The sequence below is a fragment of the Siniperca chuatsi genome, linkage group LG6 (genome assembly GCF_020085105.1).
Source record: "Siniperca chuatsi isolate FFG_IHB_CAS linkage group LG6, ASM2008510v1, whole genome shotgun sequence".
NCBI classification, from domain to species: Eukaryota; Metazoa; Chordata; class Actinopteri; order Centrarchiformes; family Sinipercidae; genus Siniperca; species Siniperca chuatsi.
In genome coordinates this window covers 11,545,463-11,561,302 of record NC_058047.1, presented here as the reverse complement: position 1 = coordinate 11,561,302, position 15,840 = coordinate 11,545,463, and the positions used below count along the sequence as shown (strand labels likewise).

The 15,840-nt window shown below is 38.9% G+C and overlaps 3 protein-coding genes across 12 annotated transcripts in view; 1 reads left to right on the top strand and 2 right to left on the bottom strand.

Annotated features, from left to right (window-relative positions):
• Positions 1 to 9,097, bottom strand: part of LOC122878176 (N-acetyllactosaminide beta-1,3-N-acetylglucosaminyltransferase 3-like) — a 27,993-nt gene extending 18,896 nt beyond the window's left edge. Inside the window, exons 1-2 of one of the 2 annotated variants that reach the window (XM_044200609.1) lie at positions 8,959 to 9,097; positions 3,246 to 4,081 (exon numbers count right to left, since the gene is read on the bottom strand). In XM_044200609.1, coding sequence (XP_044056544.1) covers positions 3,246 to 4,071 — 826 coding nt within the window. In that variant the 5' untranslated portion in view covers positions 4,072 to 4,081; positions 8,959 to 9,097. Of the gene's footprint in view, positions 1 to 1,250; positions 4,082 to 8,958 lie in introns of those variants that run through there. The other variant, XM_044200608.1, reaches the window with a different exon arrangement.
• LOC122878177 overlaps positions 7,199 to 15,840 on the top strand; it is a 20,656-nt gene continuing 12,014 nt past the window's right edge. For 6 of the 9 annotated variants that reach the window (XR_006378425.1, XM_044200614.1, XM_044200611.1 and 3 more), the window contains exons 1-2: positions 9,169 to 10,723; positions 11,414 to 11,745. Coding sequence is in view for 7 of the 9 variants with exons in the window: in XM_044200614.1 (XP_044056549.1) it covers positions 10,476 to 10,723; positions 11,414 to 11,745 (580 nt within the window). In the remaining 2 variants the exon portion in view is untranslated. Of the gene's footprint in view, positions 8,564 to 9,168; positions 10,748 to 11,413; positions 11,746 to 15,840 lie in introns of those variants that run through there. The other 3 variants (XM_044200613.1, XR_006378424.1, XM_044200617.1) reach the window with 3 other exon arrangements.
• Positions 11,367 to 15,840, bottom strand: part of LOC122878172 (potassium voltage-gated channel subfamily V member 2-like) — a 7,756-nt gene continuing 3,282 nt past the window's right edge. Inside the window, exon 2 of the mRNA XM_044200599.1 lies at positions 11,367 to 14,087. Coding sequence (XP_044056534.1) covers positions 13,794 to 14,087 — 294 coding nt within the window. The 3' untranslated portion in view covers positions 11,367 to 13,793. The remainder of the gene's footprint in view (positions 14,088 to 15,840) is intronic.

Genomic DNA, 15,840 nt, shown 5'->3' with positions numbered 1-15,840 from the left:
CTAACAAATGTGTAAATCTTCAACAATTGGGTCACAGAAATAGTTTTAGTTTTAAAAAAGGCTGAGTAGTTTCGTAAGACTGTAGTTTTTAACTGAAGTTACCTTATGAGGTCCAACCCACACAAGTGTTGGGACTCCACAGATGAATTCATTTATTTGTGTGATTTTTAACTGAATTTTATTAGGAGACTGCATTCTTTTGTCCCACAATCCAGAAAGCCATTGAAGGCAACATCCCAGCCACTAGTAGCCAGTCTTTGGATTTAATGTAATTTTATTGGGTTGGGTGTTGTGATATTGTAACTTTTATTAACTGCATGTAGTGTAAGTGTAAACATTTGTTGATTTATACTATAGTTTTTCATATGGACCCCAGGAAGATGAGATGCCAAGGCCAACAACTAATGAGGAAACAATAAACAATATAGCACAGTGTGTTACTATACTTGAGGGCTTAGCTGAAGAAAATGAATGAATTTGACGGGCCCAAGACGAATTTTACCCAAGACGTTTTACATACTGTGGAAAAAGTGCAGCACTTGTGTACTTTCCCTGTGGTGTGTCTGTTGCAGGTGAAATATATGTGGGATGTGTAGTTTATGTTGGTCTTTTTATGCACAGTACATTATGTGTGTGTGTGCGTATCGTGGAGTGGGCTACAGCTGCATTTCATTGTGCAATCCTGTGTTGTGACAATAAAGCTGAACCTTGAACCTTGTATGTAACATTTTAGATGAGAGGGAATTTGTCTGTCTTAGAAAGAAATTAGATATGGCACATACAGTATGGCCTCAATTCACTCCTGTTTTGTATTTGTTGTATATGTTGTCATTTAGTTCTGCAGTTACATTCTTTGTCCACAAGACGACGCCATTTCCCAGGTTGCTTTAATTACACAGTACACGCATCCATAGCATTACTGCTGAAATACAATGAGATAAAATATTAAACAACTAACTACTGTTATTGTTATTAGTAACAGGTTTAGTATTATTACTGAAATGTTCCCTGAGTGCTTTTACTCTTGTGGGAAGTTGTTTTGTTTTACATATTTTGGACAAGGTACAGTAGTAAAAGTGTTGGCATGTATTGCTCAATGCACATTTTTCTATATGTAGTCATTTAGTACTGCAGTAACATATTTTGGATACAAAAGGGCACCACAGTTCTGTATTCCTTTTTGATAACCACAATCATACTTTATACACATCCCTTCCACCCTGCTGTAAAAATAATGTATCTCAAACAAGTAATCATTTAATTTTTATTTGGGTTTTACTTTACTCTGACCAGTGTGATGTGTCCTTGTCCTGCAAGGAAATGTAAATTCCAGAGATACAGTACAATCTCTATCAAATCTAATGATATAGAAAAACAGCAAGAGGTTAATACATTCACCAAACTACAAGGAAACAAAATTGGGAAACAAGTAACATATTTCACCTTACCCATATTTTCTTTCTCTTTCTCTCTCTCTCTCAATTCAGTTTAATTCAGCAGGCTTTATTGGCATGGGAAACAGATGTTAACATTGTCAAAGCAAGTGTGAAATAATATAGCAATATAAACATATACATAAACAGAAGAAATGTGCTATTAAAATCTATACAGATTAGTAAGATGATAATAATAAAATAATAATAAAAATGTAGACCTGGACTCTGTGGCGGTGGTGTCAGAGAGGAGGATGCTGGCCAAACTACATGCCATCCTGGACAATGTCTCCCACCCACTCCATGACGTGCTGGTCAAGCAAAGGAGCACCTTCAGCGAAAGACTCATCCCCCCAAAATGCACCACAGATCGCCACAGGAAGTCATTCCTGCCTGTGGCCATCAAACTCTTTAACTCCTCCCTCTAAGTGTCAGTCTGTATGACCCTAGGTCACTAAACTGGACATTGGATCATGAGCAGAAGACGCCATAGTAACATTACATAAACAGACTTTTTCTTTATTTTCTGTGCTAGCAATCACAACGCAAAGCCTTTCAGTAACTACTGCAACCTGAGCTTATCTACAGGCTATCACACATTAATTGATATTCTGATATACAGCCCAGCCCTAGGCCAGAGTACAGGATTTTAATAACATGGTGGATGCTATTGCACAATAAATGGGACGGAAGAAACATCTGATTAATGATTAAGCAGCTCCCTTGGTTACTGTGAGTTTATGGCTGATTTACTGAGAAGAGTTTGTCAGTCTACCTATATTACATTACACCATTATTTCGTAAGAAACCCTGAGGAATTTTGAATGATATTTTGTAAGACTGTGACACATTCTATATAACCTTATAGCCCTGCACCACTCACACCTAGAGTTGGGTATTGTTCAAAAGATTTCAATACCGGTGTACAGGTATACAAGAAGTTTGCTAAATACAATTTAAATACTTTAATAAATCATACTTTTATATAAATGTAAAAGTATATAAAAGTGCTAACTTTTGGTAGTTGACTGTGGGACAATTATGTGCTATGGACATGATTCAGTTGGCAGTCAGAATGTATCCTGGATCAATACCTTGCCCTAGTCACAACACAATCACACTGCTAAACTGCCAGAAGTAATAAATGTTTAAATATATATCTCATACACAAACCAAACTCCCACACATGCAGCCCAGGGTTTTTGTAACCTCATTTTTAGTCAACAAAACAATGGATGAGGTAAACAAACATGTCAGCCCCTTCATTCCAGTGAAAGCTACTAACATGTGAATAAAATCACCTCCTCCATTCCGTTCCCAGCTGACTGCTCGCCCACATTGATGACTTAACGAATAAAAAAAGTTCCATTTGACAGCTGAACAGTGGTGGAAAAACAGTCCAAACCTTTTCTCATGATATATACGAAGAAAGTCTCACAACCTAAGAGCAGAAGCAGGAAGCAAAGTGTAATCACCTATGAGTCACACACTAATGCTCCTTAAGCCTTTTCTTGGAGGGACCACATTTCAGATTAGGATCATGTATTCTGTGCCACATAAGATACATGTTAGCTGAAAGGAATCTGTGCACCAGTAAAACATCTTTATAATAGCAAGGATCGTATCCATCTAGTGCGTTGGAGGGAATGTGCAGTCCTGCTGTCTTCACACCCATATGGGAAACAGGTGCGAGTCCTGCTTTGGCCAGACACATACCCATGTAAACATCATCAATTGGAAGAATGGCAATGGACTGGGACATATGGTATATGACCAAAGCTGTATAACCTGACAAGAGGAAACCCCCACCACCACAGTAGGGAGGATATGACTCTGACTCCTGAATCTGAACTGGGATAAAATATTTGCTCCCTGATGATCTAATGGGCCCCACATTCTGGATCAGATGTCCAGTAAAGAGGTGCTTGCTTCCATCATTGTCCTTGAGGCTTTGGAGATACTCGACCATGTTGTCTGTGTTGGCAAAGACGTCATCATCACCATTTAGCAGGAAGCGAGCGTTCGGACAGTTTCTTTCCATCCATTCTAAGAAGAGTATCTGCTTCAAGGTGAGGTTGTAGAATGTGTCACTAAAGTCCCATTGGAGGATGTCACTGTACTCTTGTTGCTCCAGCTCGAGTAGTTTGTTCAGTCTCTCTTTCTCAAAACCAGTACCCATCGTTCCTGAGATGAAGATCCTTCTGATCCACACACCATTGTGTAACCTCTCTTTAGCCCAGGTTTTGCGCAGCACCTCTCGGCGTTCGTAGTTCACAGGGGAGCTTTTAATGACCAACAGAAGGAAGACTTCTGCTGATTTATCGGGTCCTCCACATTTGTCAGGAAGGTCCATTAGCATGGGGAAATGGCGACAGTGTCGATAGTAGAGAAAGTCTTTTATACCACCAGGAAGAGAGCTGAAGCCTGTGATGTTGGCAGCAGACATATTTTGTTGACATCTTGTCCAGGAGAATGTGTAGGAAGTCTTTGTGGCGTGTTGCTGTAATTGACTGTGACCCTCTCTCACATCTATGGGGAGATGGATGGTTTTGTGATCAATAAAATCTTTACAGAGATGGAGGACCAACAGACCAAGAGCTCCTGCCAGCAAGAAAGTTTTTGCTCTGATGTTTCTCATCCTTGAAACTCTGCAGTGACAAAACAAAACACAGTTTTTTTTATCAAAACTATCAACCCCTGCACACATTGCAGCCACTATCACGCCGCACCAGTTTAACAGGAAGAAATGTGGGGAGCTCACAATCTCATGGATTTGTACACCTGCTCAGTGAAAAGTAAACAAGTAGCATACAATACCATGCTAAACACACACAGATATTTTTCTCAGGAGTTGGTGGACCAAACCAAAAATAAAAGATGAGTGAATATTGGATTTACATTTAACAACAATTTCATTTAAAACAAATCTTGTACATTTAAATAAAATGGTCAAACAAAGCACGGGGAGTTCAATTTGAAGCTCTACGTTAAATGTCTGAAAAGGTTAAAAGTTTCCTCTTAGTGCTGATTCATTGTTCACATTATTAATCTGGTATTACTAGCCTGAAGAAGAAAAAAAAAAGATTTTGTCATTTCGGAAATGAACAGAAAACACAGTTTAAGCTAAGTAAAAATAGTCTGTGCCTAACAAATGAAGGTAAGGTGCTACATTTTTTCGGTCGCACTTTATTTTGAGGTACACTAATATGATGTAATAAGCTGTACTTTGTATCAAATTAAACCAAAAATAATATGCTCTTTATTAGACAATAAACACACACAGTTATACCCTAATTAGATATTACACACCTAAATTATGCTGTAATTAGAAACCTCATCTAATGTCGTATTAGACCAAAAGTATACTTAGACACTATTAACAGTTAACTTTAGAAAGCAACACCACCAGCAGTTTAAACACTAACGTTAAAGTTAGCACACACCAGAGTACCTTGGTAGTCTGTAAGTCTTCCTGAAGTCAAAACGGTGCAACTCTGCTCTTAAATGAGCATAATGCTCATTCTGTAGATGACTGGAGCACCATTTCAACCAACAAATGATTTACTGGAGATACAACAGCTAGTCTGGAGGTGGTTTTAAACTGATCCAAAATTCAAAATCATTTCAAGACTTTTTGATGAGACATATAGACTGTGGAGTTATACTTGATTTTATATCTACAATAGGAAAGTGCCCCTGAAATACAAGCTCAGTTAAATTTACAACTAGAAGCATGGACTTTTAGCATCATCTGTTAAGAGAAGATTGTATTGAGCTGGCATTTCTGGAAAACTGCATCAAAGAAAATGCACTAAGCTCAAATAGCCAAAATGTTGTCTCATTAGTCCATAATAACTTCTTTCAGTTCTCAAAGTATAAGGCACAGAGAGGGTGATTGCCTATAAATTAAAGCTCTGGGCATTTCGCCTTACTGCTCTGAACCACAGGCAGAGGTCAACAGGAGTGAGCAGACTGAGCTTCAGAGCAGACATGAGGTGACTTGGCATCTGCCTGCAGAATCCTCACATGCTGTACTATTACATGGGGCTTGGGGTTGCAACAAATCAAATGTTGTCATGTCTCCTCAAAATGGGTGGAATATGGGTGATGTCAGACATGAAGTCATTAGAACAAACTAAATACTCATTTATAAAACGTGAAAAAAGGGGAAGCTCAAAATATTAACATTTACTGTAAAATGACCCGCCTAGACTAACACTAGCCTCACGCTGTTATTCAACATCATACAGCAAAACACATAACTGCAAACATGAACCCTTCAAATCTACCACATCAGCGTTTAAAGCAGGATGTGTCAGAAATACAGTGGTGTGAAAGTGTTTGTCCACTTCCTGATTTCTTATTTTTTTGCATGTTTGTCACACTTAAATGTTTCAGATCATCAAACAAATTTAAATATTAGTCAAAGATAACGCAAGTAAACACAAAATGCAGTTTTTAAATGAAGGTTGTTATTATTAAGGGAAAACAAAATCCAAACCTACATGGCCCTGTGTGAAAAAGTGATTGTCCCTAAACCTAATAACTGGTTGGGCCGCCCTTAGCATCAACAACTGCAATCAAGCGTTTGCGATAACTTGAAATGAGTCTTTTACAGCGCTGTGGAGGAATTTTGGCTCACTCATCTTTGCAGAATTGTTGTAATTCAGCCACAGTTTCAAGCATGAACTGCCTTTTTAAGGTCATGCCACAGCAGCTCAATAGGATTCAGGTCAGGACTTTGACTAGGCCACTCCAAAGTCTTCATTTTGATCTTCTTCTTCGTCTGTCAGCCTCACTAGAATGCTGTATCAAATTCACATCTGAATCCATATAAGGTTCGGCTATTATGCAACAAGATGTTGAATAAACATTGGCAAACAGTTTGCTCAACTTATCTCCACTAGGCCACTCCAAAGTCTTCATTTTGTTCTTCTTCAGCCATTCAGAGACCCCACAACAACATCCAAAGAACTGCAGGCCTCACTTGCCTCAGTTAAGGTCAGTGTTTATGACTCCACCATAAGAAAGAGACTGTGCCAAAAGTTCCAAGACGAAAACCACTGCTGAGCAAAAAGAACATTAAGGCTCGTCTCATTTTTGCCAGAAACCATCTTGATGATCCCCAAGACTTTTGGGAAAATACTCTGTGGACTGACGAGACAAAAGTTGAACTTTTTGGAAGGTGTGTGTCCCATTACATCTGGTGTAAAAGTAACACCGCATTTCAGAAAAAGAACATCATACCAACAGTAAAATATGGTGGCGGTAGTGTGATGGTCTGGGGCTGTTTTTTTGCCCAGTCTCTTTCTTATGGTGGAGTCATGAACACTTCCTTAAAAGGTTCCTTTAATGCTAATTAAATGTTCCAGTCTCTGTAATAGGATGTGATGGTCAATGGTGTCGAACGCAGCACTAAGATCTAACAAGACAAGTACAGAGACAAGTCCATTGTCTGATGCAATTAAAAAGGTTTTCTGAATTTTTTCACCAGTGCTGTCTCTGTGCTATGATGCACTCTAAATCCTGACTGAAAATCCTCAAATAAACTATTGTTATTTAGAAAATCACACAACTGATTGGCGACTGCTTTCTCAATGATCTTAGAGAGAAAGGGAAGGTTAGATATAGGTCTATAGTTGGCTAAAATCCCAGGATCAAGAGTGGGCTTTTTAAGAAGAGGTTTAATTACAGCTACTTTAAAAGACTGTGGTACATAGCCTGTTAATAAAGACAGATTGATCATATCCAGTAAAGAAGTGCTAACTAAGGGTAAAACGTCTTTAAACAGCCTAGTTGTGATGGGGTCTAAGAGACAGGTTGACTGGCTTAGATGAATTAATCGTTGAAGTCGATAGGAGAAAAACAGTCTAAATATATATCAGATTATAAAGCATCAGAATACTTCTTCCAGCACTGCAAATGGGGACACTATTGTCAGGTAGAATAACCTTGCTAAAAGCTTTACCGTACAGGTTACAGGTCTAAGCCAGTGCTCAGTTAGTGATGATTGAATACAAAATCCAAGTATTTTATACTATTGTTATTTAATCTATTGATCCAAGTATCTGTAGCCACAGACAGTGGAAACAGTCACTTCATATTTGTCTCTCTTCGATCAAAATGTCACACACATTGACTTTATCTATCTACTGCAGTCTATTTATACTTGTTGCTTTTTTAAAGAAACTCGCACAACAAATCTCCAAACTTTATGGCCTATTTTGATTGTATTTTACTTTTAGTAATATGCTCAGTATCTGTCTTTTAATCTTAGCCTACAGTATCTGCTTCATAGTTATATTATTATAAATTATAAATCCTGTAATCCATACAGGATTTATAATGTGAGGTTATATCCGACAATATACCTTAGTAACCTTTTGTTCTGACAACCTACATCACCCCTACAAGAGAGTGGAAACAAAAAACAAGCTCTCAGTCATTTTTCAACAGTGAGGGGTGGGAAGTAACAAAGTAGATTTACTGAAGAACCATAAATACAATTTAGAAGTGTTTGTACTTTACTCAGGTATATCCATTTTATGTTACTTTATACTTCTACTCCACTACATTTCTGAAGGAAACAGTTTACTAAACTCCTCATAGGGTTTCTTTTAAATCCCAAAGAGGTCAAATTATCCAATATTTCACAAAAAAGAAAAGCTTTTGCAGAAAATGATTTGTGTATCAGAACTTATTTTTTTCTTCTTTCATCTCCCTCTTCTTCCCTTTAATCATCTCATGACCCCTCTGATTTATCTTGTGGCCCTTGAAAAGACTGCCGACCCCTAGGTTGGGAACCACTGGACTTAACTACCAAACTGTATATACAATAGATAAACTAGCTCCACCTCGAGCGGCTACAACAGTAAAATGCTCCTGACATATTGAAGCATTAGTATTAACAGTTTATATCGTATCTAATAGTATAATAATCACAGGGGACATTTTACGAGTATGACACGGCCATTTCTACATACATAACACATTGTATTTATGGATTTTGTCATCAGTTCGCACACTGGACTCGACTTGAAAGTGACAGATTGCCTAATTAAAGTGTCATGCAGTAAAGGTTACTGCATGTTTGCTGGCGTGCTCAAGGAAGTCGACATTTGAAGGATCAGGTGATATTTATATTTAACTCACATAGGCTAACGGACAACTATAACGGTGTATGCGTATTATAGACTAGTTTCTGTAAGAGAGGACTGTGAAATAAACGCTTTTATAGCAACAAGACAAATTTGAAATACTTTCTGTTATGTTATGTCTGATGCGTTGTTTTTCCGACCCGATCGTTGATGTGCCATGTGCTTGAACGTTATTCAGTAAAGTATCCCAATTAGGTGGGATTATGAAAATTATCGATTAAGCCTCAACAAAAATACAAATGTTAAAATTTACTGTTATCTGAAATAGGCCCCGTTACTTTCAAACGGGAACTTAAAGCTAGATGATAAACACCATTAGGTTTATGAAGTTGGTTTGTATATCTGACCAAGTGTACCAAGTGTCTTACCGTTAAAAGGAGATAGAGCCTCTCGTCCGTCTCTGAGCTACAAAGATTATTAATAAATCCAGTGTGCAGGCGCATGATTATGTGCTCTGGTCGGCTGCGCAGCCTGATGGGCGGTGTCCGTTTCCGAGTCAGGAGTCCCACAGGATAGCCAACCATCCGTCTATCTACAATCTCAATATCATCTTCTTATAAAGTCTGTAACAGGTACTTGTACTTGACTACATTTCAGAAGGAAATAATGTACATTTTATTCAACTACATGTATTAGACAGCTCTAGGCCGCGTTATTTTTCTGATTAAGGTTTTAAAATCTATAATGAGCATATAATGCAGTGTCATGAACTTTGCAGTAAATTATATCAACTCACCTCAACCAGATATAACATTAAAATGCTGCTAATGAATCAATACTTTAGCTGCATTTTACTTTCTGTGCTTTCACTTTTGAATGTAGAATTTTTTGACACGCAGTATTTTCACACTGAATACTTCTTCCACATCACATGTACCTATAACCATCGATATGGATAAGGATAATCAATGATTATCATGATGACAGAGACTGATTCATAATCAATAGATCATTAACAGAAATAATGGCTCCAAAGTAATTATAAAGAATGATAAAGTTTATTCATAAATTATGTGTATTAAGTGTATGCATAGCTTTTGTGTGTGAGCATCGTTTATACATCTGGCCCTTGGCGTTCTAGTCTTCCCTCTTTTGAACTTTGTTGTTAGCACCAGAACTTGTAAGAGACCAAGCAATTCAGGCACAAGATACAGAGTGCAAATTGTGTTCATTGGATTAACCCTTGACTCCTGCCAAATGCTTGCCTCCCCAACTCCAGGGAGAGTGGAGGCCATACTCCAGCTTCTCCGCCATTTTCGGAAGAACAGGTGGTTGAACACCAGGGCACTTTATGCCAACAGGTGGAGGACTTTTTCAGAGTGGTGTAGAGCTCACAAAGAGGTTCCTAGAGTTTGTTTGTGGCGATAATAATGCGGTTTTTGCAGGCTTTGCTGGAAAAGAAGCTCTCTGCTTCCACCCTGAAGGTCTATGTGGCTGCGATATTGGCCAGTCACATTAGAGTGGAACCAGACTGTGGGGTCTCACACTCTGGTAACCCAGTTTCTTAAAGGAGCCCAGTGGTGACACCTAAAAACCTAAATGCAGATGCTGCCATAAAGGGCACGAGGGGTCACTGGATGTTTTGATGAGTGTGAAGTTGATGTGGATCTGCCCTTCACAGGCACCTGATCTCAATCCAACCAAACACCTATGTGAGATTTTAGAGCTTTGTATTAGACAGCGGTCTCCACCACCATCATCAAAACACCAAATGACAGAAATTATTTTGGAGGAATGGTGTTTAATCCCTCCAGTCTCAGAGGTATAGAGAATATCAGTCAAGAGGCTCATAGTGGCTCCTTATTAAGACACTTTTCTATTTTCTTTCTGTTTCATTATACCTATTGTAATTTTGTGGTAGTCAGCCACCTTATCCTCCCCAGCCATGTGTTTTCTGTTGTGCTCTCCTTCCCTGCTGTGTCTTGTGTGTCCCAGACTCGTCGTTGGATGTGTGTGTGTATATGTGTGTATGTCTTCTGGTCTGGCTACGTGGTTTTCCCGCTTGCTGCTGATTACCAGCACACCTGTCTCCAATCTACCATCAGTCTCCACTGCTCAAATAACCGGGTTCTCCCACAACGCTGATGCCAGATCGTCTCCGTACCATTACACGACCACTACGGCAAGGCTCCTGTGAGAATAAAAATTTAAACGAAGGTTGCATGCCTATTATATTAACACCATGTTGAAACTTTTGTACACATATACACACACACAGGGCATGAGGCTTAACAATTCAAAGTGTTGTCCTGCAGACTTGCTGACTGCAGGGAAAGTTGATTAGCTGTTGCAAACAGTCTTACATTGATACAAAGAAACAGGGATATCAGAAAGAACATCATGTACTGAGGACAGTATGTATTGTAATGACCATGAGAGAAAAAGTATCAGTTTTGGGGAGCGAAGCAGAGACTTAAGCAACTTAAAAATAGAGGAAGTGTGGGATTCCTCCCCTAGGGTGCTGTCTCCACACAAAGGGTGGAATCGTGTGCCAAGAGGCTGGATCAGCCTGTGCACCACCGAAGGGAGAACTAAGTCTAAACCACAGCTCCTCCCCACCTCTGTAGAAACCTATCAGATAGTTGTACATTCTCATTTAAAACTCTGTGTAATGTTAAGAATAGCATTCTTTTTTAGGATGATGGCTACAGATTAACAGCTTGCTGACTGTGGTTTTCTGAATAGAAAAGATCCTTGTACAAGATGCTTTTGATCCTCCAATTCTTTAATAAATGCCAAATTAAGGAATAGCTTCTCTATTTGCTAGTGTGTTTTGTTGCCTCGTTTTGTTTGTTTTTTTAATCCTCTTTTGCTCTGCCTCAGGATGGTGATCACAATTCCTGCCTTTGTCTGGATTTCTGTCAGCCTGCCTGCCTCCAGCCACTCCACGTTTCCTGACTACAACAACTCCACCACGGAGCCACACCCTTTGGCTGCAACCTGCTCCATGATCTTGGTTCCGCTGACGGTCAGTCTCCACATCCCACCACCAAATCCACCACACGGCCAGCCCAGGTCTACACGGTACCACCTGCTCCTCGTCTCACGGACCAGTCTGCCTGTCCAGATCCACGCGGCATCTAAACCGAGTCAGACAGGTGACCGCTGCTTCAGTCTTCATGCTGGAACCATCGCTACTTCCCTGGAGTTACCAGGTACGACGCCGAAGGCTTCGCTCCGAAGAATTATGCCCCTTCCCATTAGTCCTGCTGACTTTCCAATAAAGTGTGAATTGGTTGTAAAAGACTCTGCTTGAGGCTAGTGGCAATATTAGCTGCTACCAGCATAACACATGCTGAACTGTTGGCGGCCATGTTGCATTGTGGGTAATATAGGTGCCAGGTTTTGACAAGGGAGAAGAATGTGTAGGATAAAAAGACGATATCTCTGGTACTGCTGCATGGATTCTGATCCTGTTTTGTTTTTGTTTTTTTCCAAACTGTGAGCCCGACAATGTTAGAAGTGCAATGCTAAATCAGTGGAGTACTCTTTTAAAGACTTCTTGTCCATGTTGGCCTAAACGTGGCGTTGTGGTGAGACTGTTTTGTTTGTTTCAACTCTGGTTTCCATGGTCAAGAATTAACTTTCAATCTCAAGTTGAGATATTAATTTTGTTACCAGTATTCGAGCAAGACTGTTTTATGCCATAAATCTTGAAACACATGGCTGACCAAGATAATTGATTTTATTATATTTGATTAAAGGCGGGGTACGCGATTCTAATCCAGCACACATCTTTTCGTCAAATTCAGTGAATATGTCCTTACGGTCCGCTAGCTGTCCGTTCAGTGTGTGCACTGAAAAAAACTCTGGTGTTTGGACACAGCCCTGGCTCTGTAAATGGGAAACTAACAAAGTGGCTCGGACTCGTGACGCAACACTATTCTAGCCATGATTTGTGTGTCAGGTAACGTTAAATGATTTGCCCACCGACATTCATCTTACTTTCTAGTTTGCCAAGATATGCTGTTGTTGTGATGTTAGCTATAGTAGCAGGAGAGTTGTGAGTGTCGCTGTCTGGAGCTGGTCTGCTGGCTCTGGGAAATCGTCTCGTCCTCTCTGGCTGTTAGCTTTGCAGCAGCAACTATAGGTTCAGTTTGCTAACGCACAACCTAGCTAACGTTAGTTATATTACTTGATGTGTCGTTCTTTGCTCTAATTATAGTATTGGACATGGTATTGCATTTCTCCAGAATTGCATACCCCACCTTTTAAAGCAAAAGTTTGATATTTTGGGAAAAACACTTATTCTGGCAGAGCGTTAGATGAGAAGATACCACTCTAATACCACTCTCATACCTGTACGGTAAATATAAGGTTACAGCTAGCAGCTGGTCAGCTTAGCACAAAGACCAGATACAGGGAGAAACTAACTGGCTACGCTTACCAGCTGCTGGTTGTAGTTTCATACTCAAGGGATAGATATGTGAGTGGTATTGATCTTCTCATTGAACTCTCCGCTGGAACGCAAATAAACATATTTCCTAAAATTTCGAGCTTTTGCTTAAACTATTTTACATATATACTGTATACACATATAGTATAGTATATATAGTGTTAAAATTATTTGGAATAATAGAAATTCTGCATAAAATGCCATGTTGCATCTCCAACTTTTATCAATCAAATCTTACATTTTAAGGCACTCAGCCAGTGAGCAGGAGCTTAGTGCCCCAGTTTTCAGATCACAGGAAATGACTTGAGGAAACCTCAAGCAGCAGGGTGTTTCCTACCACTTTATGACAAACTAGTCGTCAGATGTCAATGTACAATGCCCAGCGTTCAGGTTTCATGTCTATCTTAATGTAGAAACATTTGACAAAATATTCAAAAAGAGGAATTTTAACAGGACAAGTTAGGCAAGCTAACCCCAATAAATCAAAATAATTCAACCCAAAAGGAAAACATGTTAAAAAATCCATACATCCATCCAACAAAAAGTGGTATTCCTCATCATCCTCCACCATGTGAAGAACTCAAGTTATCTTCTTTTAACCAGAATGTTTCTTTCACTGTCAAGCCGTTCCCAAATGTTGACTTTAATTTTAAGTAGTACATCCTCTTTGTACTTTCATTTATTGTTAGATTATTTCCCCTGTACCTAACACATTGTCATTCATGAAGATTCTGTTTCAAGTTTACCAAGCAACACATTCACACTGAAGACACCCCATAAATTATCACTTTGCATTTTAAGATTCACTCAGTGTGGGCATGTGCAGCGGCTGTCTGTACCAGCATCTTCCTCCAAGGGATGAAAACACATTTTGTCCATTTTGTGTTGGATGCGCCTCTTCAGCTGAAAGCGCCGCTGCACTAAGGTAGTGTTGTACTCCTGGGCTTTTAGCTTGGCATAGTAATCAGAGAACTTGTTAAAGAGGAAAGAGATCGGCATGCCGTTGAGGATGATACCAAATGAGATGCAGCCAAAGGCCACAATGCGGCCCAGGACAGTCACAGGAACCACATCCCCGTAGCCCACGGTAGAGATGCTGACCTAAGAGAGAAAAGTGAACAGTCCCATATTATTCAGTTTTCATTAACATTTTCTTCACTATAATATGATTCTTCATGATGATTAGAAGAATGAGCTAAAAGTGAATTAAACTAGTTTAAGGTAATACAACAGAGGTTCTTCAAACTGAAATTTCTTATCTCCTGAGTGGAACCTTTCTAGTTGAAATGCAGCTAAACTGGCGTAACTGGAAGGATTTTATTAATTGTTGAAGCAAATCAAGTCCACTTCCAGTTTTTCTTATACCACTTTATTGTCAAAATGAAATATGCCTGAACGAAATATCTTTGATCATGTTTGCAAAGCAAGGGGATTTTTACAGTGCACAACAGCTGTTTATGTGAGACGTTCAAAGATGAGAACTTTCTGAGACGTTAATCTGTACAACCAGGCTGCCACTCCCACTAAACCAATATTCAGAGACCAGAGCCCTGCAAGAGGGAATGTCCACTCTCTGCCTCCAGCCAGTACTCATAACATGCCCACTAAGCAGGTAAAGGAGTGTCATGCAGCTGCAAGTTTCAAATGAGCTAATCATGTTTTTTATTGCTGTGGCCCAATTCAGAGATACTGAGACACAGAATTGCATCACTGAGGGTTAAAATTCAAGCAGGTGATTCATGTAGCTTCAAATAGCTGGTTTTAATCTATGCTTTTAACAAGGAACAGCAGGGTTTACTTTTTTTATCATTTTGGAAACACTTTATTTTAACCCTCCCTATTTATAATTATTATAAGCAGTATATAAACATTTAATACATGGTTTATAACACACCATAATGTAGTAAGCAGATGTAAATGTTTATTAATGTATTTGTCAACAACTTGAACTCCTCAACTGGGTACCCATTAATGGAACTGGTGTATAAATGGACAATGAATGACAATATAGTAAAACACTGATGTAATAATATAAAATATGTCTTCATAGGACACATTATTGTTGACAAATGCACATGTACATTAAGTAACACTTAAAATGTCCTTATATCTGTTTAGAGCTACATTACAGTGTGTTATAAACCATTTATTCAATGTTTATATGTTGCTTATAATTACTAAATTGGCCATAAGCCCAGATGCATTAACACAGTGTTTCATAAATCTGCAAAATAGTGGCTTTTCTTGATATTAAGCTCATAATGCTTAATTTCTGAAGCATTATAAGCTTAATTATAGGCATGATGGGGAAAGCTGATTATTGATGTTTAGTCAACTATTTTCAAATCTTGCTGACTAGTATAAACCATTATCTAAGAAACTTCCAGGATTGAGTAATGTTGGCCCAGTCTTAGAGATCGTAATTCCCTTGTGCTGCAGTCCTTGTAACTGATTAATGCTTCCTTATATCTTACGTGCCTCCATGCATGTGCCCAAACAAAACAGGAGGAGTCACAAGTGCAGCAAAAAGGCCCTGAGACCCGTTTCACAAAGGAAATAAGCTGTTTACACTCAGACTGCAAATAGTGGTATCTGTCCCACAGTTTGTTTTAATTAAACAAAGAAGAAATTAATGGAAGAAGAAATTGTTTATTGTTGCAAATAGCTGCTTGCACATAGCAAGTTTAATGCATTTTTTAGCATTAACGTTATTAAGTTTTTGTTTAAAGCACAGTCAGTTAATAATATAAATAGTAACATAAATGGTATGTTTATGTAAGGTTAATCTTGAGGTGCTCTTGAGCAAAAGATTTTCATTTTCTTAGAAGAGCCTGCAGAAGTGAAACAAGCTGCT